Genomic DNA, 22,569 nt, shown 5'->3' with positions numbered 1-22,569 from the left:
GTTTATAACACTCAGTCAGGTAGGATCATATAAGTTACTGTGAAATAATAGTTATTCACTTAGCCAAAGTTAACAGAAGATTTCAAAGGTAAATGTAAAACAGATCAATTAAGAGGTAAAGAAACATATATCTATTATTAAAAGCAGTTCACCATCTGAATGTCCTCTTATCAGAGAGAAAGGCCAAATTCAAGTTTTTGTACCAGCTTACTTTAAACTCATTTAGGTAAACTTAATTAAGTTTATTTTAAACTTAGTCAGTCCTAACCATGCACAAAACTTTTTTTCAGGGTCCACTTTCCACAAACTTTTTAATCACTTTCTGTAATAGCCACCTGTAAGTCAGACCTACTTTCTTTTTCCTTTATAAAATGTAATTTTATTTTTTATATCTTCTTTATTAAAAACATACATCTTCCTTATTAGATTAGCAAACAGACATTAATACTAGATATTTAATATTGAATATTTCCCAGTTTACATGAATCTGAAATTTATTTAGGTTAATTTTTCTTGTATTTAGAATTGTTTGATTTGTAAGCACTTACTTTTCTTTAGGCCAATTAAATTAGAATTTACAATTTACAATTTCAACATGTTATCAGAAAAAAACAAAGACATACACAAATCCAGACAGACAGACTGACAGAGATCTTATAGTTTTCTGTTTGAGGTTTAAAATATCTCTTTGACCCCTTTTTTTTCTTTGCTTGAAGTTCTAATTTGCCCAAGGCTAAGATCTCAGGCACAGTGAGTGGGCTGTGTATTTCAAGGACATGAAAAGTGTTAACTTCAAGTTTTTTCCTAGGCAGGTCTTTTAACAAGCTAGTTGTTTTTAATTACACATGCAAAAAGAATTGGTTTTGCAGTTTCCAAAAAGAAAAATTTCTCTCATTCTGTTCAATCAGCAATCATGCACTCACAATCATTCAGAAGCTATCACAATGCCTCCCTTCTCCTGAGTCCCCAGTTCTCCCTATCTGATGCTCCCTTCTTGGGAGCTCCAAGGAGGTGATCAGTCTCCTCTTTTACCCGTTGGGGTAGGACCTGCCTGGGGACTGACCCCAGGGCCTTACCTGATCCTATGGCCATTCCTGGTGTGTTGGTCTGTCCCGCCAATGAGTCCAGTCAGGGCTTAGCCATCTGGAGAGTCAGAACGCCGGTCCAAAAGAGAACCCAAAATACCGTCAGGTGGTGCACCTCCTTGTTTGTCTCTCCACTCAGTTCCACTTGGAGTGGGTTCTTTCACTCCAGCCCAGCCGAGCCACTAGTCTGGCAGCTCAGGAGGCTGACGTGGTTGGAATCTCACTGGGGCCTCCAGAAATGTTGCAAAAACCAGTAATCGAGAAACCAAGCACCACATTCAGAGAGTTGGAGAACTCAGGTTTATTATGCCAGCGGGCTCAGAGGAGTTAACACTCCCAAGCTCTGAGCCCTGAACAAAGGGGTTCCAGAGTTTTTATAGACAGACTATAGTGGGCAACACTGCTGCTAATAGGCTGGTTTAAACTAAGGGGTTTTGTGTGCATGGGAACAGAGTCAAGATGGGGAGGGGGATGCCTGACCTTTACACACTGAGGCATGACTAAGCAGGTTTTCAGGGGCTGAGCAATTGCAAAGAGCAGGACAAGGGTGAGCAAGATAAGCTCCAGTCGCTAGTATTGTACGTCCCCACTTTCTGAGACTACATGACCTAAGTGATCCTGACTGCAAAGAGCAAGCTGAGTTACAGAGGCAGAATGAGCAGGAGGTTATGTAAACTTTTAACTTTTCTTCTTCACTACTTTTCATGACTTTATCTTTTAGGTCTAAGATGTTTCCTTAATTTTTCATTCAATCCTTCTATTACAATTTTAATTTAAGGATTCATATTTTTATTAATAAGAGCTCTTTCTTGATCCTTGCTTCTTTTTTAGCACTCTGTCCTTGCTTTATGTATACAAACTTCAGTAAGTCCCCTACATACGAATGAATTCCAATCTGAGAATGTGTTCATAAGTTCAAATTGTACATCCAACAAAGTTAGCCTAGGTACCCAACTAACAATTGGCTACACAGTACTGTACTGTGATACTTTCCACATAAATAATACATAGAAATAAACAAAAAATAAAGCATTTTTAAACTTACAGTACAGTACCTTGAGAAATACAGTAGAACAGTACAACAGCTGGCATACAAGTGGCAACAGCTGGCAACAACTGGCATACAACAGCTGGCATCAAGTGAACAGGCAAGAAGAGTTACTGACTGGAGAAGGGAGAGGAAGTGGGAGATGGTAGAGCTGAAGGATTGCCAGCAATAGAGATAGAGGGCAAGCTACATTTTCACTCACACCTGACGCTGATGGAACTTTGAAAGTTCGCAACTTGAAGGTTTGTATGTAGGGGACTTACTGTATTTATCTTCCTGATGATATTAATGATCATTAAAAATGTCTTCTTCTAAACTGCATTGTCTTGGTTTCCTCCATGTTCCATTTCTCTGTTAGTTTCTGTCTTTCCCTAAATGTTTGGGGAGCTTTTTGCTGCCTTTTTGAATTTAAGCACTAAAAGGTGGTTGGAATATCTGAGAGAGCGAGAACATTTTGTTGCTTGGTGAGCTTTGCTATGGGATTTTAAGGTGGGGTGTTAGATTTTTATTGAGTGGACCCTACGTGTTTTAGTTCTGTAGGCATTTTCTCTTGGCTTAGTTAGCCCTGGAAGGAGCCCACCAGTCTCCTGCTTCTGGGAGTGAGGGGAGCAGTGAAGGGCACAAGTCTGACTGCCACTGTTCCAGGAACCAAGCAGGGAAAGGGCCTGAAGACTGCTCTTCATTTGGCATCAGGATGAGAGAGGTGTAGTCTCTGGTTGAGTGGATCTGGCAGTGTAGCTGTTTATCATGCAAACCTTCAACATCTGTGACATTAAATCAGCTTCATCTTGTTGCCTTCTTGATCCAGCTTTCTCTGCTCTGTGGTTGGTTACCACTCATCCATTCCCTTTCTAGTTTCCAAACATTTGTTGACAATATCTTACTTGCATCTCCTTTTCCATTCCCTTTGTCTTTGTGGGTTCATGATGGTTTTTTTTTTTTTTTCCTTTGACTGTCATTTAAGTGGAATTTCATGAGAGCAGAGATAAAACATATATTTAGACCACTGTATGTAATCATGCCCGCTCACTCTTCAACTCCCTGAAATGTCTTCTGCCACTACCACACTATTGAAAGTGTTCTTTTCAGGGTCACCTGATGAATAACTTGTTGCTAAATTATGATAGACATTTCTTTGTTTTACTGTTTCATCTTGCTTGGTCTCTTAGAATTTGTCCCTACTGACCATTTTTACTTGAAATTTCTCTGCCCTTAGCTTGAGAACACTCCTGGTTTTCCCCCTACATATCTGGTTTCATTTGCCTTTGCAAGCACTCTTCCTTGACCTATCCCCTTAATGCTGTTGTTCTTTCTGCTTCTGTCTTAAGCAGTTTTCTTTTCTTATTGCATATTCTCCCTGTTGCAGACTTATAGTTCCTAGGGTTTTGGTTACCATCTAGCTGTTGATTCCTAACTCTCTATATCTAAATCTTCTTTTCATGGGCTCAAGTATAGCCTCTGTGGTAGGTGGAATAGATAGCTAACTCTGGTATGGCTTGAGAATAATCTACATAACCTAAATATCTTTCTCACTGGTCTCTCTCACAGGGTCTGAAATTCTTCCCCACAATTAATCATTGTTATGTATTAAAACCAGGACTTCAGTTAAAGTGAAATTTTAACTGAGAGAGAGAGAGTTATTCCTTCCCCCTTACTAATGACTGACAGCTCAGTTGGTAAAGAATCTGCCTGCAATGCAGGAAACCGCAGGTTGATTCCTGGGTCAGGAAGATTCCCCTGGAGAAGGGATAGGCTACCCACTCCAGTATCCCTGGTGACTCAGATGGTAAAGAATCTGCCTGCAATGTGGGAGACCTGAGTTCTATCCCTGGGCTGGGAAGATCCCCTGGAGGAGGGCATGGCAAACTTCTCCAGTATTCTTGCCTGGAGAATCCCATGAACAGAGAAGCCTGGCGGGCTACAGTTTATGGGGTCGCAAAGAATTGGACACGGCTGAGTGACTAAGCACAGTACATGCCAATTTAATTAAAATTCTCTGTATCTAAAATGTTGCCCTGTAGTTAATGAAAGACATTTTAGTGTGGTTTATGTATAATGCTAAATAAAGAATATTTAAGCTGTTTATAGATTATCCATTTTTATAGATTTTTTAAATTCAGCATGACAAGATACAGTAGCAAAGTTTGCTTTACTAAATCAGACCAAGTTATAATTCAGGATTGTCTTTTAAACAGCTATCCAAAAACAACATACAACTGTAGAACTACTGTATATGTGTGATTAGTAATGGTGCTTTAGCCAACTCAGAAGGATTAAATTACAGGAGATATACCAGCAGCACAAGCTTTGTAAATTATGTGATCATAAGGCTTAAGAATTAAAACCAAAATCATAGACTAAAAAATATTTATGAATTAGAACTGTGATATCAAAGAATATTTGCATTTGAACCTATTTTCTCATGTAATGCTAAATTTGGCCTCCAAAATCTGAGTCATTTTCAGTCCTAATCAAAATATGTAGGCTTATTTAATAGAGACATAAAAAGCTGCTATGATGCTTTTATTTATAATCATAAATGCTGTCTCATTTTACTTTACATTTCTTTGATTTGTCATGTAGTTGGGATTTTAAATATATTTGTTAGCTATTCATTTTCATGTTTATGAATTAACTTTCTGTTTTATATGTCTATACTTCTCCTGTCACCACTTTACTTTCTGCTCATTCCTAGACACCTGAAAAACCTGATCTGCCTCTAGTTTTGACCACTTCCATCCATCCACTGCAGCTGGAGTATTGTTCTTGAAATATAAATTTGCACTCATCACTCCTCTGCCTAAAATGCTTCAGGGACTCTCATTATATTAGTCTTTCACTTGTTTATCCTGGCCTGAAATTTATTCCAGCAACATCTCTATTTTCAGAAACAGCCAAAAGCTATTGTCATAAACGTGTAACAGGGTATCCATGCATGAGGAGATCTATATCTTTAAGTCCTCATCCCCTGTTTCGAAAGAACAGCATGTATATTACCCAGAGGAATCGGGTGGAGAGGGAGGTGGGATGGGGGACCGGGATGGGGAATACGTGTAACTCTATGGCTGATTCATATCAATGTATGACAAAACCCACTGGAAAAAAAAAAATAAGTCCTCATCCCCTTATAACTAGTTCACCATACAAATTTCCTCTCTGGTAGTCCTACATTCAGTGCCTCTTTTCTCTCCTCTAAGGTGCATATTGTTGCCAAGTTAATGTTTCTTTCCATACTGTTATTTGCATGCTCCAGAATTCTCATTGGCTTTGATTCAGGTCAGGCACAGGGCCTAAACATGTATGTTTCAATCAAAGCTCAGAGATAATTCTGATATGGAATAATTTTTGAGAATTGCTGAGGTATGTAAAAATATACCTTAATTAAAAAAAAAAACTGTCTACATGGTTAAGGGTATAGAGTTTAGAATCCAGGGAACATGGGTTCAGTTATGTTTCTTTTTTTCTAACCCTTGTGTGACCTTGAGCAAGTTCCTTAACCTTACTATGTCTCATTTACAAAATGGAAATAACATTTGCTACACAGGGTTATGGTGAGGAGTAACTTGGATAATGTGTGTAAAGTGCATGCATGGTGTCTTATACATACTGAATGCTCAATAAAAGTTACCATTTGTGGTGTCGTTGTTAGTCATTCAACAATTATTTATTCTCTATGTGTCCAACACTGCGTTAGGAACCATGGTATAAAATGCGGATCCCGCTTTTGAGACTCTTACAATTAGTTAGGGAGATAAAACTAGCATAGCATTATATAACTAGAGAGCAATAAAATTAAGTGTAAATGTTATAAAAGATCAAAGAAAGTATAGTATTTAGGGGAAGATTTTAACCAAGCCCTAGCATGCTGGCTTGTTGATTAACATTTAAAAGAATAGAGGGGTAGAAAAAAAAATCTCTCAAACTTCTGTCACCAAGCTTTCAGAGGTCTAGTTTTGATGCTGCCTGCCAGATGGAAAATGATGTAGAGGGGAAAAAATCCTGTATTTACTTCCCCAAATTAAGACAGGATGGGGGAGTGTGTTTGAGGAATGAACATATGTGAATAAATATGGTATAACCCTTAATTGGTTCCTGATGATTAAAATTTAAGTGGTTTCCATTGGGAAAGGACAGATATTTTTCATTTTAATCAAGTCCTACCAGTCATTTATCTTCACCTTGTTAAACCAGAAATCAAACATTGGATAAAGGTTGCAAATCTATTTTGATGTATATTGATGCACTTTTCTCTCTTTCAGGGTCGCTATGGCAACTGCATCTTCTCAAGTTCTGATTCCAGACATCAATTTTAATGATGCCTTTGAAAACTTTGCTTTAGATTTTTCCAGAGAAAAGAAACTGCTGGAGGGGCTAGATTATTTAACAGGTGTGAAAATACTGTGCTTTCCTTTCCATTTTAGTCCTTTTCTTTTGGTAGGCTTTTACTTTAAAATAATCTGAAAAGGCCTTTATAAATATAAAAATGCCTTTATAATCTTTAAAATGATACATATATCTTTTTAGATAGAATATATTTTAATTCATGTAACTTAAAATAGAAATGATTTGTCAAATATTTCCAAGGACAGAATGGGTATACACACCATCCCTACTTAAAGGTAAAAAACAAGAAGTTGCTGATGGTTTTCTCCTTACGAGCCTGTCAGTAATATAATGTCGCCTGTTATAGGGGTAGAACTTGGGTGGTAATTAAAGAATATTAGAGAATTTTTCACATGGGTACAGGTACCACCCAAATGCTTGTAAGGAAATTTAGGAATTAGCAGAATAGGAAGAAAAATGTAAGAAATATCTGACGTGCAGAGAGAATTTTAGAAAATGAGGGCAACAACTTGTCTGTTAAAAATACTGACTGCCTTCAGGATGTTTGAATGATCATTTCATGAGGAAATATACACACACAATAGCTTTGTGTTTGTAGTTATCTTTGTTACTATATTAAAATAGGTGTCATTGATGGAGCATCTCCTTTAAGCCAGACACTATATATTTATTTTACATCATGATCCTTACAAGGAATCTGTGAATTTAATTATCATCCCCATTTTACAGATGAGGAAACTCATATTAATTTGCACAAATAATCCCTATTAATACTGCCAAAATATATAATACATCTTATTTTGAAATAAAAAGAAAATAGATTGAAGGCCATATAATAAGGAAACACATGACTGCGTTATTCTAATAGCTATGTATGTGTTAGTGCAGGCTGAGTAGACAATGGGTCTACTGAGTAACAGGCTTAGATCTTTGCCTAAAATCCCTATGTCATTGAAGCAAAAGTGGTTAGGGAACTTGAGGTCTCAGCACTTGACTTCAGGTTGTGTGGTATGTGCAATCTAAAGCTTCTTTTTAAGAAAACCTCCTTTCCAGGAGATGTTGGGTTGGTTAGCAAGAGTAACACATTATAAAATGCCATAACAGAGAGTATGTTTTCCTTACCTTCTTTTCCACCTTTCGTTACAGCCCCCAACCCACCATCTATCCGAGAGGAACTCTGTACTGCCTCCCATGACACCATTACAGTCCACTGGATCTCGGATGATGAGTTCAGCATCAGCTCCTATGAGCTTCAGTACACCATATTCACTGGCCAGGCTAACTTCATCAGTAAGTCATGGTGTAGTTGGGGCCTGTGGCCAGAGATAAGGAAATGTAAGGAAGCAGTAAGCTGCTCAAGATTGGCCGGGGCGCCACGAGGCAAGTGTTTGTAAGACATGTTAGGTTGTTTAGTACAGTGTTGTATAGACAGTGCAAGCTCCCCCAGCACATTGCAAAGATCTTACTGATGGGTGACAAGCAAGTTGTGTATTTCCTTGCTGGGCAGTCACTGGGGCCACTCCCATTTGTTTATGTAATCCTTAGCCTTTCTTGAGTTAATCCATGTCACTCCACTCTCTGAAATCAGAGCACAGCTCAGAATTCGTTCCTAAGTAGTTAAGTCACAATCATTGCTGATTCTATGTGTGTGAACATCTCTCTTCTTGACTCTTCTTCCACTTCATTATCATGGTAAAAAACATTACATTCAAAGACTACCACTTCCTTTACTGTACCCATTTGTATCAGTGAATAAGTGACAAGCCTCCTGCCTCTGTCACTCTTCCCTCTATCCCTTCTCCCTTTCCTTCAAAAATTACAACACATATAAAAGTGCATCAGCGAGCCACCAAATGAAAGATGTTCTGAAAGCAGTCATTTAGCTCACATGTTATGGTTTTACCTTCTGATGAATTGGAACAAGACATAGGACCTTACCTCAAGCTGCAAATTCCCCTCAACCTGCTGGAGAAAATGGAAATGAAAGCAAAATCAAAGCTGAATTCAAGATTGGAACCAACTTGCACGCTAAGGTTGCATCTGCATAGCTGCAAATTAGTATTTTCCTTTTATCTTGTGTTTGTGCTTCTGTGTCTGACTTCACAGACCTGTGTGAGAGGAGTTTTTCTGATGAAACCCTCCTGAAAGGGCTTCCTTTTCCCATCTTGTGACAATTTAGGGCCACATGGTAGGGTGGGGAGGTGAGAGGACATTTGGGGTCCAACTCAAAAAAAAAACACTTGCCTCGTGCAGCTCCAACCTAAGCCACTTGGTCCTGGTAGCTGCGTTCCTGGGTGTTTGTTCAGGTTGTGAAGCTGAAAAATGCTAAGGCCTCCCCAACATATATGTTTACAGTGGCCTCTCCTGCTCTGGAAAGTCTTAAAGCCAGTAACTGTGCTTTTCTTTCCTGATATGGGGAGAACAGTGGTCTCCTGGGAGTTGAGAATAAGTCCAAGGAGTGACAAAGATCAAAAGGCTGTTACCTCTATTTTCAAGGATAGATAGTCCTTTGTAAAGAAAAGCTTAAAGGATAAGTCTTAATAGTGATAAGATCATAGCATTTTAGAATTGGAAGGGACCTCGGAAGTCATCTAGTCAAATCATCTTCCCTTCTACCACATACCTTGTAGGTGGTTGTTCTGTCTCTGCTCAAACATTTCCAGTAATGGAATTCTAGCAAAATAGCCCATTCAGTTGTTATGCAGCTATAAATAATTGTCAGTGCTTCCTTATAAAAGGCCCAAGACTTCCTCCTAGTGAATAATAATAATAGTAATTTACATATGTATGTGTTTCCATTTACAGACACTCCCATATATGTTATCTCATTTGGTCCTCATGACTTCTTCCTTAGCCTTATGAAATAGATGATATTAATTATTTTATAATTGTAAATTTATAGACATAGAAATCGAGGCTCAAGTTGAATGAGTTGTCCAAGGTCACAGAGCTACAAACTGAGGGAATCATGATTTGAACCCAAGCCTTTCAAACTTTAAGCTTAATGCCTCTTGAATTAAACTAGCTACCAATTAGTCCTAGTCCATGGAGGATAGCTGAATTATTGCTTTTGTGTATTAGTTGATATCCCCTTACCCCATATCTTTTTTCTAGCAGCCACATTGACTATCGTGTTGACTGAACATATAGTAAGCTGAAATCCCTAGGCACTCCAAATCCCATTCCTATACAATTGAGTGTTTAAACTGAAATACAACATCTTGAATTTATTCCTAGGGACATTTTTATCTGGTAAGTTCTGACTCCTTACCAAGCCAGCTAAATTTTTGGGGGGGAGTTTCTGCCTCCCAATATATTTACCTTCCCTCCCAGCCTGCCTTCTCTGTCTTCCTCCTTTGATCATTGATGGAAAAGTGTAATAGGACAGAGACAAAGACAGAACCCTGAAGCAAAATTTTGGATGGCATTGGACAGATAAGTTGAAACTATTTTACTCAGAATAAATATTCATGAAGATTCCAGTCCTACATGCTTGTCTGGCCTGCCACTGTTGACTAAACTCTGTTTGTGAGAGCTACTTTCCCTTGAGGTTTTCCTACATTTTCTCTTTTAAAAACCACTTTATTGAGGTGTGATTGACATATAAAAAGTTGTCCATCAACAGATGAATGGATAAAGAAAATGTGGTATATACATAAAATGGAATATTATTAAGCCTTTAAAAAGAAGGAAATCCTGCCACATGCAATACCATGGATGAACCTGGAGGGCATTGTGCTAAATGAAATAAGCCAGACACAGAAGGACAAATACTATATGATACCACTTATATGAAGAATCTTAAAATAGTCAAACTCCACATTTTCTTTAACCAGAAATTTCTTCCTTGTTTGTTAGAATTTTGTCTGGAGAAATAGTTCTTTTTATTTTTTTCAGCTTTTCTCCTTTATTTTGAACTTTCTTCCCACTTTATGTAAGATATGAAATGGTCATAGGCCAATAGTGTTTCAGATGATGCTGTTGGCTGAATGAAAACTCCAACAGATGTTTGGATAATGGTCTTCCCCATTACTGTATTTCTTTCCTCTGTTTCAGTTTTGCATTTTGTATTATAAAAGCAACTGGCTGTAACTTCTGGCTGCCAGGCGGTCTGTAACATACTGTCACAAAGATTAACTTTTATCTCCCCTCAGTCTTGTTCTCATGCAAATGCTCTCTATGCCCATTTACACTCAGGTTCATGGATTTCCATATTGTGGTCTTTTCCTTTTGAACAAGGTGTATACTTCCATTACCATAAATAAGTGATAAATCCCATCTCACTAAGTCTCAGTGATACCCAGAGGATCATATATTTACCTTTTTAAAATTTAGAAATGATTTCAAAATTACTGAAAAGTGTGCAGGACTAGTGCAAAGAAAACCCATATACTCTTCACCCAGATTCACCTATTGTTAATATTTTATCCCATTTCCTTTATCATTTGCTAACATTCTCTATTACTGTGTTTCTTCTGAACCATTTAAGAGTAAATTGCATACATCATGGCTTTTCACTCCTAAATTCTTCAGTATGTGTTTCCTAAGAATAAAGAAATTCTCTTATGTATCCACAGTACAGTTATTAACTTTAACAGATATGACGTTAATGCAGTGCTTTTAACTAATCCACCATTCATATTCCAGTCTTGACCATTGACCCAATAATATATTTTAAGACGTATAGAACCCAATATTGTCCTATATAGTCTAAAATCAGGTACTGGACTTAATTGTCATATTTGTAGCATCCTTTAATTTGGAACATTTCCTCAGCCTTTCTTTGTCTTTAATGACATTGTTATTCTTTTTTAAAGTGCCCTTTTGTTTGTTTATTATGCTGTTCCTTGAGTTTGTCTGATGTTTCCTCATGATTATATTCAGATTATGCATTTTTGGCTTCCATCACGTAAGTGATGTGTTCTCCTTAGGACATCACATCAAGAGACACACAATGTGTACATGCCCTTCATTGGTGATGCTGATTTTGATCACCTGATCAAAGGTGTTATCTGATTTCTTCTCTGCATAGTTATTATTTTTCCTTTTGCTACTAATAATCAATCTGTACAGTGATACTTTAAGGCCATAAAAATATCCTGCTTCCTCATCAAATCCATCCTACTTCCATCCCTCTTTTAGCATCAATCAATAATTCTCACCTGATCCAAACTTTACTCTGATGATGGCAGAATAATGATTTTTCCAAGTGAGCATCCCATCCCACATTTACAGGTTGCCACTCTGCATTCTACTGTAAGCAAAAGTCTCATCCTTCATTTGTTTATATTTTTACTTCTCAGCATGGACTCATGAATTCTCTTTTTTCATTCATTTATAATTCTTTACTGCCCTTACTTATTTTGGTGCTCAGATCACCCAACTTTAGACAGTTGGAGCCTTTTAAGCTGACTCCTGAGTCCTTATATTCTGCCATCATTTTCTCGAGCACTTCCTTACTTTGCAACATAACAAAAGGTTATTGGCTAATTTTAGACCATACCTTGCCCCAGCCTTGAAGTCAGCCATTTTTCCAAGGAACCCTGGTCCCTTTTCATGGCAGGATGTTATTAGAGACCAAGACCTGGGTACTAGAAAAATGCACACACAATACACCCATGTACATATACATATTCACACATAATATATGTACCCATATACTTAACGTATGTGCACGCATGTATGCACATACACATACACATTTTAGAAATAATGAGTTCATAGCAATATCTCCAGCCCATTCCCACAGGTTCTTGCTTGCCACCCCCCATTTCATACTTGAATGTTCCTACTTCCACAGTGAGAACCCTGGCTCCCAACAGCATCAACACATACACTCATTTGCTCAATCCCGTAGCATATCTGAAATAGTTTCAGAATGGCGTTGCCCATACCACTACAAAAACAAGCAATACTGGAGCATCTATTGACAGTTCTCCTCTTGCCCTTTTCTGTGATTCTTGATATTTGAAATGCAGGTGGTTTCATTTGGTTTGTTTGCTTTCAGTTTTAGACCCTACTCTTACCATTCATATTGGTGTCATTTACATTTTTTTAATTTCTAAAGCAACATTTCTGAAAGGGAAAGATATGAAAAAAAAGAAGGTATACTCAGAGAAGTGTCATTCTCTCTTGTATTCTTTTAATCCTCTTCCCCTACCCCCATCCCTTGTACGTAACCAGCTTCATTATTTTCTGGTTTTTCTTTCCTGTTGTTATTATTGCTTTGTAAATCTAAGCAAATATATGTAGGTTTTCTAATTTGCCTTTCTTTCTTGCATGAAAAAGGTAGCATACTACTTATACCCTTTTGTAATTTTCTTTTTAAAATTAGCAGCATATCTTGGAAATCATTCCATTACCAACTCATAGAAATCTCCCACCTTCTTTTTTCATAGCTGCATAATACTTCTTTGTGAAGATTGTTTTCTCTTTTGATTTTTTGTTTTGTATTGTTAGAAGCATACCTGAAAGATCATATATTTCCCTCCTACTGTTAAAATTTAATATATAGTTTATGACTAATACTGTGCATTGATACATTGGTAGTCAAGCCCTCCAACATTTTTTTTCTGGCCCTCATCCTTATTGTCATTTCATGAGAATCAATGAACATTGCCACCAATTATTCTTCTTTCTATAGCATATCTGTTTGTACTCCATTATGCTTCTTTTTCTAGTTTTAATTTAGACTTCTACCTCCCCCCAAATTAATTACAAAACCTTCCTGATCATATCTTTTTCAAATCAGTTATTATTATTTCATTTTTAATTTTTACTAAAGCTGCATAGAAATAACTAGATCCACCAGTCATTTCCCCTGCCCTTTCTTTTCCATCCTCTGGTAGAATTATTGTTAAAAAGTGGTAAAGTGAAAAGCAGATAACAGAAGAGATAAGTGTAAATTCACAGACTGGAATGTCTATCCCTCTTTTATCAAAACTTAGCTAAATACATGTTTTTAATTATGTATATTTTTATCTGTTTAAGTCAATGTTATTGGTCTAAAGAGTTTCAAAAACAGAAACCTAGATCTCTGGTCCCTTTCCCTACTTGGGAGGGAAGAAGGTTCCAGACAACAAATGTGTTCCTGGACTACCCAACCTCAAATGAGTATTGGAATCAGAAACGGGGAGGGATAAAATAAGTAGTGTCAAGTAAGGAGATGCTATTTCACTTTGACTATCGTATCATCTCCTTGGCTTCCCTATGACACCTTGGAGCCCACCAGGATTGGAAGCAAGGGTGAGGATAGTGTGGGAGAGCTGAATCATAAGCCTTGAAAGCTTTGCTACCTTGCAGTGACAAAGGAACATTGTTTGCTCCATGAATTGTGGAGCAGTGTAGCGGAGAGAACACTGGACTAGGTTAAAGAGACCAGGGTTCTATTCAGCGCCACTCTCAGCTCTCTGTGGTCTTGGGCAAGTCACTTTCTTTCTCTCTTAGTTTCCTATTTGTAAAACAAGGGAAATACGGTGTCTAGTTGGCCTTTTGGCTCTGAGATTCCTTATTATTCTGTTCTGCTCTACCCATTCGAGGGTCAGACTCAGATCTCAGAGGACTGAACCTTTGGGGTAAAGATCTAGAAATGCTATGAAAGACACGATTCTGTGATTTTGTGTAGAAGTTTTCCCTGTATTCTTTGGCAGAAAATTGAAGTAACTTTTCGCCAGTGGTTACATTCAATTACCAGAGGCAAGGAGCCTGGCATAAGCTTAGCTCCGTGGGAGAAAAGAAGCAGATGGGATTCATCTCCCTATGTCTTCCACGACTCAAAACAAAATGAAATTTGCTTTGGGGGGCTTATGATGAATACTCAGTGTGCTTCTCATCCTGCCTTTTTTACATTAACATCCTTGCTTTCCCCACATTACAGGCCTGTATAATTCTGTGGATAGCTGGATGATCGTGCCCAACATCAAACAGAACCATTACACAGTCCACGGACTGCAGAGTGGAACACGCTACATCTTCATTGTTAAAGCCATAAACCAAGCAGGCAGCCGGAACAGTGAACCTACCCGACTCAAGACAAACAGTACGTTGTGATCGCAAAAGGAGAGAGCAGCTTTGCCCTTCTAAGCAGCGAGTACTCTTAGTCTGACACTGGCACCTCTTACAGCAGTGTAAGAGGGCAGAGGCACCAAGTAGAGAAGCTTTGCTGTTGGATTATGTGCTTTGGGCCAGAGGGGTTGTTTTTGCCCCTGGGAGGTATGTGGACACAGAGATATACAGAAAACAGCTGGTGACTTGGGAGGATGTTAGTGAAGAAATGTTTTTGTTTATTTATTTTTGACTGTGCTGGGTTTTCATTGCTGCATATGGGCTTTCTCTAGTTGTGGTGAGCTGGGGCTGTTCTCTAGTTGCCATGCACAGGCTTCTCATCGTAGTGGCTTCTCTTGTTGCAGAGTACAGGCTCTAGGTGCATGGCTTCACTAGTTGCAACATGCAGGCTCAGTAGTTGTGGCTGGCGGGCTTAGTTGCCCCATGGCATGTGGAATCTCCCCAGGCCAGGGATCAAACCCATGTCCCCTGCCTTGGCAGACAGATTCTTAATCACTGGCCCACCAGGAACGTCCAGTGAAGATTTTTTCTCTGCACTCTGCCTCCATACTTGGGGTGCAACTGAGTAAAAGAGTACTGTTTGTAATAATCTGGTAAAATTCTCCTTCAGAGAAGCCAAACCTGTTAGGAATGCTTTTTGACAGAAAAATCCAACTAATTTAGCTTGACAAATATTATTTGTGAGCAGCTTAAACAAATTGTATTTTTTTTCTCTCTTTCATATAGCAAGAAGCTCAAAGGTAGGCAGTTCAGGGCTGGTACCTGTCATAAAAGACCAAGACTCCTCCTCCCTTTGTGTGTTGGCTTATTGCTAACCTGGCAATAAGTCCCAACCTGGCCACTGCAACCTCCAGATGACATATTTCTTTTCAAGATAGAAAGAAGGGGAAAACACTGGTACATGCAATGACTATCTCTTTTACCAAGAAACTTCCCAGAAGTTTCCCCACCCCATCTGACCTCTGCTTCCATCTTCTTAGTCACCCCTAGCAGCAAGGGAGGCTAGGAGCTTGAGTATTTAGCTTTTCTTGCCTCTATAGTAAAAGCAGGTAAGAGAAAAAAAAGTAGTGGGTGGGTGTTACATTGACCAACGGTGTCTATCAGACGTGTTTTGTATTATACAGCTCTTGCCATACCCAGCTGTTGGCTCCTAGTAACTAACTGCTTTTGTCATATGACTTTAAGGAATTCTTTGTTGGGAATGATCCAACACAACAGATATTTTCTCTAATTATTGATGATGCAACAATCACTCTAACAAAGTGACCTATTAGATGTCATTTCAGTTCAGTTCAGTCGCTCAGTCATTTCCAACTCTTTGCGACCCCATGAATCACAGCAAGCCAGGCCTCCCTGTCCATCACCAACTCCCAGAGTTTACTCAAACTCATGTCCATCGAGTCGGTGATGCAATCCAGCCATCTCACCTTCTGTCGTCCCCTTCCCCTCCTGCACCCAATCCCTCCCAGCATCAGGGTCTTTTCCAATGAGTCAACTCTTCACATGAGGTGGCCAAAGTACTGGAGTTTCAGCTTCAGCATCAGTCCTTCCATGAACACCCAGGACTGATCTCCTTTAGGGTGGACTGGTTGGATCTCCTTGCGGTCGAAGGGACTCTCAAGTGTCTTCTCCAACACCACAGTTCAAAAGCATCAATTCTTCGGCACTCAGCTTTCTTCACAGTCCAACTCTCACATCCATACATGACCACTGGAAAAACCATAGCCTTGACTAGACGGACCTTTGTTGGCAAAGTAATGTCTCTACTTTTTATTACATCCCAGTAATTAGAGGGCAAAACAATTTGTCCTATAGTTGAGTTATTCTCAGGTTTTTTGTTCTGCCACCAAGCAGCAATTATCTCATCTATCCCCACTTTGCCTTACATGAAATACTCCTTTCCCTAAAATCTGCTCGAATCCCAAACCACCCACTGAAATAAAGCAATGTACAAAAGTTATTTGAGAATAGGAGACCTTGAGACCCCCTTTTAATTTGACAGTCTATAAAGGGGGGGACAGCTTATTTTTATTTTATTGAAAACAGTGGCTTCTGTCCTGCTTCTTTCATATAATCCAAACACCAGTCAGCTTTCACTGACTCAAGAATGATCATTATGTCAAGGTTCCTCTGATAGTGATGGTCCTGCAGAACCAGGAGAGAATTCTTACATACTTTCTCATGTATTTTCTTTTTTTTCCCTACTTTATTTTTCAGGCCAACCCTTTAAACTGGATCCCAAAATGACTCACAAGAAGTTGAAGATTTCCAATGATGGATTGCAGATGGAAAAGGAAGAAAGCTCTCTGAAGAAGAGCCATACCCCAGAGAGGTTTAGTGGCACTGGGTGCTATGGGGCAGCAGGAAATATATTCATTGACAGCGGTTGCCACTACTGGGAGGTGGTCATGGGGTCCTCCACATGGTGAGTGGATCCAACTTTTCTTTCCCCCTGTTGTTAGGTTCCTGGGAGATTCAGTTTGATAGTACAAATATAATACCAGTAAGTCAAGGTTAAAAGGCAAGTGATGGAAACCACTCTTAGAAAAATTTTCCAGTTTTTTAAAAATCAAATCATGGAAAATATACTGAGCTAGGAGTTGAAAATTACAGCACTCTAATTGCTAACTTTTTTTAAAGCTCTAGTGCTATCACTGTTATGGATCTAAATGTAAACTATTTAAGGAAGAAACGTGTATTCTATTGCTTAGATGTCCTGTATCATGTCTGTGCTGTGCTTAGTCGCTCAGTTGTGTCCAACTCTTTGTGACCCCATGGACTGTAGCCTGCCAGGCTCTTCTGTCCATGGGCTTCTCCAGGCAAGAATACTGGAGTAGGTTGCCATGTCCTCCTCCAGGGGATCTTCCCAACCCAGGGATCGAACCCAGGTCTCCTGCATTGCAGGCAGATTCTTTACCATCTGAGCCACAGGGAAGCCCAATGGTATCTAGCATAACTCAGATCATGAATAGATGTCATCTCCTTTCCACTGTCTCACAGGTATGCAGTTGGCATTGCCTACAAATCAGCTCCCAAGAATGAATGGATTGGCAAGAACGCCTCCTCGTGGGTCTTCTCGCGATGCAATAGTAACTTCGTTGTGAGACATAACAACAAGGAAATGCTGGTGGACGTGCCTCCACAGTTGAAGCGCCTGGGTGTCCTTCTGGATTATGACAACAACATGCTGTCTTTCTATGACCCAGCTAACTCTCTCCATCTTCATACTTTTGATGTGACCTTCATTCTTCCCGTTTGTCCAACATTCACAATCTGGAACAAATCCCTAATGATCCTGTCTGGCTTGCCTGCCCCAGATTTTATTGATTACCCTGAGCGGCAGGAATGCAACTGCAGGCCTCAAGAATCCCCTTACGTTTCTGGGATGAAAGCTTGCCATTAAGTTTCAAGAGAGCATGTAATAATTCACTGGCTCTCCAGTTCAGCAGTGCTTCCCCTCCTAAACCTCAGTTAGTATCCAATATACAGGATACAAAAATGAAGTTCATTTGAAGCATCCAAAAGAACTAGATATTATAGATTTAATTTTTGTGCATTAAAGCTTGTATTTGAATTAATGTATTGAGTTTCTCAGAACAAATAATGAGTAGTCTGGGTTCAAGCCATTGGAGAACAAATTTGGAGAATTCTTCTCTTGTTATTGAAGAATTCAAAATTCCCAGTGATTTAGGAGTATAAATGATATTGGAAGGAATTCTAGGTAAATAATGTATAAAGATGCTCTGAACAAGGGGCTAGTCAGCCAGAAAGCAGGGATGCATCAGCCTTTCTAGTACTGGCTGATTTGGTCAAGTAGAATTTTGAAATGTCAAATGATCCCATATTATATGTAGCTTTTTATGAAAACCTACAATCAAGGATTTATTATAAAGAAAACATGTATGTGTATATATAATATATATATAAAATGAATAAATAATATATATTATATATTCATTTTATAATTATATATACATAATGAACTTTTAAATTTACTCATTTGAGTGAGAAATATACTGGAAGGGAAAATAAATTATACCATCCATTTTTGTCCCCTAAAGGGAACATCAAAATCATTTCTCCCCTCCCTCCATTCATCCCTCCCTTCCTCCCTCTGCTCACACACACATGCACATGCAATAATGACACAGATGGTGGGAAGAGCTCTAGATTGGATTAGGAGACATAGGGAGACAAGACTGCACAAGAGATGCTCTTGCTGGATAGAAAATTGATCCAGGTAGTTGTGTTATGTGTAGCACACTTTCATTGGTGCTACCTAATGGAGAAGGTCTGTCTGAACTGTTAAAAATGCTGTCACAGAATATTTCAAAGAAATACAGTTTTACTAGTCTCAAGTAGCATACAGTTACTAGAATTAGGCTTAAAAAAACAAGAGTTGCATAATGGAGGTTTTTTAGGAACCTGCTTTCTTTACTTATTGAGTAAGAATGGAGTGTTGTAGATGCAACAGCTATTTCCATATAAATGGACTTATATTTTCAGATAAAACACTTCTGAAGTGCTTAAGAATGCCTGAGAATAGTCTGTTTTCTTAAACAGGATGAATAATCATTCTTCTCCTGATCTTGTTTACACTATTCATTTGCTTAGCCAACCCCTTCATGGCAAATGCAGATGTAAACTTCAACCCAGTCCTTATTGCAATCATTGAAGGGAATTAAGCTTTATGGTCGACGCTTCTGTCAGTTCCTCTTCTGTAATTGGGAGTGTCAGCACCAGAGCTCTCTCCTTTCAGGAGCTAAGTCGGCTTCAAAGAGTCTAGTTCTTGGGAGTTGTGAAAATATTACTGTCATACAACGTGGTAGTTGTAACAAGCCCCCAGATTGGAGCCTTGAAACAATGCCCAAACTTCTCCCCCTCTTCCTTTCCACCACCTTGGTGGGCGTTCATTCATTCATTCATTCAACAAGTTATTAGATGCCAGGTACTACGCTAGAGCTGACATATTAATAATCCACAGTTCCTGCTGTCGAATGACTTACTATTCTGCAGGAGAGACAAAATATCTATAAAAATCCCCTAAATAAGTTTTGTATTGTTTGCACACCTAACATGGAAAGCAAGACTGATTCAGATACAGATGGCAAGCTCAAACTTACCTATCTAGTGGCAAAGTCAGTATTTGGGGTTTTAAAAACCCTACATACTTACTGCTAATCAGGAAACAAGCAACCTCAGTAAGATTCAGCAGTGCTGGGAAATAGTTTGCTGTGTGGGAAAGCTCATCATAGCCTTTGAATTAAAATAATCGATTTCCTCTGCCATTTACTAGCTGTGTGACCCAGGGCAAGTACTTCACTTCTTTGAGCTACTGTTTCCTCTTCTATACAATAATACCTACCTCACAAGGCTGTTTGCAAAGATGAAAAAAGATAGCACATGTAAACTGCTTAGCACAACACCTGGCATTTAGTTAAGTATGGCATTAGTATGGCATACTTAACTATGAAGCGTGGCATTTTGCTAAGTATGCAACAAATATTACTCTCCTTTGCTCGGCCTCAACCCCAATACAGTGTAGCAGTGCTTTAAAATGGAAGTCTTTCATTTCTAAGTTAATTCTGGGTCTCTCTCTCCTCTAGGGCCTATGCCCAAATTCTTAAACAAAACAGATGATTTCAACCCCTTCATAAAACATTTCACTGACATTCAATAGAAAGTCCCAGTTACTTACAGTTTGTCTTTTCAAGTCCCTATTTGCTTTCACAGTTTCATCTTTTGCCACCTTCCCCCTCACATTGATTGCTCTAGCCAAGCTTAACTATTTACACAAGTTGTTCTCTGGGCCTGGAATAGAGACATTAGTAACTGTTTTGATGTCCAGAGTAAACAGCAGGAATTGTTCTTAAAGTAAGGGAATAGTGTGAAAATGCTGTCAATGCAGAACACTCCACCTCCATCCCAGTTCCAATTTCTTTAAGTTAACCTAGGATCTCCGGTGTATTGGAGAAGGAAATGGCAACCCACTCCAGTGTTCTTGCCTGGAGAATCCCAGGGACGGGGAAGCCTAGTGGGCTGCTGTCTGTGGGGTCGCACAGAGTCGGACACAACTGAAGTGACTTAGCAGCAGCAGCAGGTCTCCGGTGCCATTCATTTTTTGTGCCTTTATATTGTAGTGCCCCGGGACAAAGCTTCATTGTCTCCACCCTACTTTTGACTCTAGCCTGGACTACCTTTCCCCACTTCTGCCCCATAATAGATTTAATTCCTGAACCCCTAGACTGCGTTACGTTTTCCTCTTGGGAGCTCCCATGGCACCATGACCATGCCCCCTTCTCAGCAATAATCACATTGTATAACAGTGTTTTTCAAAGTGTGATCCTCAGATCACCTGTTAGAATTATTTTTGGTGTTTGTTAAAACAGTTGATTTTTAAAGTAGACCTCCAACCTAGATCTACTTAATTAAAATGTCTGGGCACATAAGTGGAATTTAGCATTTTTAACAAGCTCCCCCAGGTAATTCTGATGCATACCAAGGTTTGACATTAAGAATCATCCTCCTTCCTAGACTGTGAATACCTTGAGGGCAGGGGTTGTGTCTTTTTTGTTGTGGTGGTATTTTTAACACCTGACATAGTGTGTGGAACAGAGTAGTTGCCTGGCTAATGTTAATTGCGTGAATGTATGAATGAATGAATGAATAATCAAAGTTTCCCTGTTGTACTCTGATATCCATATTGGTGTGTGTTGTTTTCTGGGCAGAAAAGCTTGGCTACTCCATTTGAGCTGTACTGATATTATTTTGCAGATGTCCCAGAACTCATACATATAAATGAGTGTAGTCTTCCTCGAAAGCTCTTGGGGAATTGTTTGGAATTATTTGGAGCATGTGGCACAATTGTTTTCAATAATTTTTCAGTCTCTTCAAACTTTGTTCTTTGAATGTGGATTTATGTTTTGGTTATTGCCAAAAATCACTCAGAGCTAAGCCTACTGAATAAAGTAGGAAATTAAACTGGGTTTGGGGTAAGCAATGAAGTTTCTGAGCCAAATAATGAAAAGTACGTTCCAAAAAATTGGTGACAAAAGTATTTGATGGGGATATGGTGAATCCCAGATACTTCAGTAAACTTAAGGACTTTCATAGAATTCTGGCAATTTCAGGTACATTAGAGATGTCATTGACTACCTCTAGCTAAACCCAGTTGGACAAAGGATGTAAGACCTTTATTTAACATCTTCAAGGAAGGTGACTGCATAAGTTTTCATTGTTGCTGTCCTCAGTCTGTTCTCCTACAATCCTTTCTCCTAGCAAATTATTCTTTTGTCTGCAATTTATGCTTATTTTCACTTTTTATATTGTCTTATTGAAAGAAGCACAAAAATAACAATAAAGTTAAACATGTTTTGAGAATATGAAAGAAATTTTAATGCCACATTGGAGTTCTGGCTACTTGTATGTAAGAGTAACTGCATCTGTATGTGTTTTTATCATGTGATTCCATTGTGTAAACTCTGGATGCAGTGACTTTCAAATTGCAGCAAAATCACATCTATGTTCTTCTCAGCTAAAGTATACTAGGTGAATTTTCTAAGCTTCCATGGTTTACATATTTATATATGACTACCTGGATGGAGAAATCCACGGATGGACTTTTTGATAAGTGCAAATATTTGATACCATTTCTTCTACAGAATGGAGAATGTGAGGCTGACAGATGAGAACCTCTCCCACACTTATTTCAATTCCTGAAGCCAACTGCAGCCTCACAGCCATTGGGCTGTACTTGGCTGTGTATTTCAGGTTGGCCAGGTTGACTGCCATCAGGTCAGGTGAAACTGCCTTCTACAGTCTGATCTGCCAGCTTCAGACATATGCTATGTCATTGTTGTTGGCTAGAATATTTATTGGACCATTGTTGGACTATTTTTTATCAAATATTTTATCCCAGGCTTGTTTGCCCTGGGAGCTCTGGACCAATAGTGTCTCTCCTAGTGACAGAAACCTGAGCATCTGTGGATTACACAGCCTCATCCCTCTAAAATATCCCAGCCCATCCAA

The 22,569-nt window shown here is 38.9% G+C and overlaps 1 protein-coding gene across 2 annotated transcripts in view; it reads left to right on the top strand.

Moving 5' to 3' along the window:
• Window positions 1-22,569, top strand: part of MID2 (midline 2) — a 104,064-nt gene extending 81,495 nt beyond the window's left edge. For both annotated transcript variants that reach the window (XM_065915553.1, XM_065915552.1), the window contains exons 6-10: window positions 6,393-6,520; window positions 7,624-7,767; window positions 14,354-14,515; window positions 16,759-16,966; window positions 17,542-22,569. In XM_065915553.1, coding sequence (XP_065771625.1) covers window positions 6,393-6,520; window positions 7,624-7,767; window positions 14,354-14,515; window positions 16,759-16,966; window positions 17,542-17,944 — 1,045 coding nt within the window. In that variant the 3' untranslated portion in view covers window positions 17,945-22,569. The remainder of the gene's footprint in view (window positions 1-6,392; window positions 6,521-7,623; window positions 7,768-14,353; window positions 14,516-16,758; window positions 16,967-17,541) is intronic.

Source organism: Muntiacus reevesi, chromosome X (assembly GCF_963930625.1).
Source record: "Muntiacus reevesi chromosome X, mMunRee1.1, whole genome shotgun sequence".
NCBI classification, from domain to species: domain Eukaryota; kingdom Metazoa; phylum Chordata; class Mammalia; order Artiodactyla; family Cervidae; genus Muntiacus; species Muntiacus reevesi.
The sequence above is the reverse complement of the archived record's forward strand: the minus strand, read 5'-3'. Positions and strand labels throughout refer to the sequence as shown.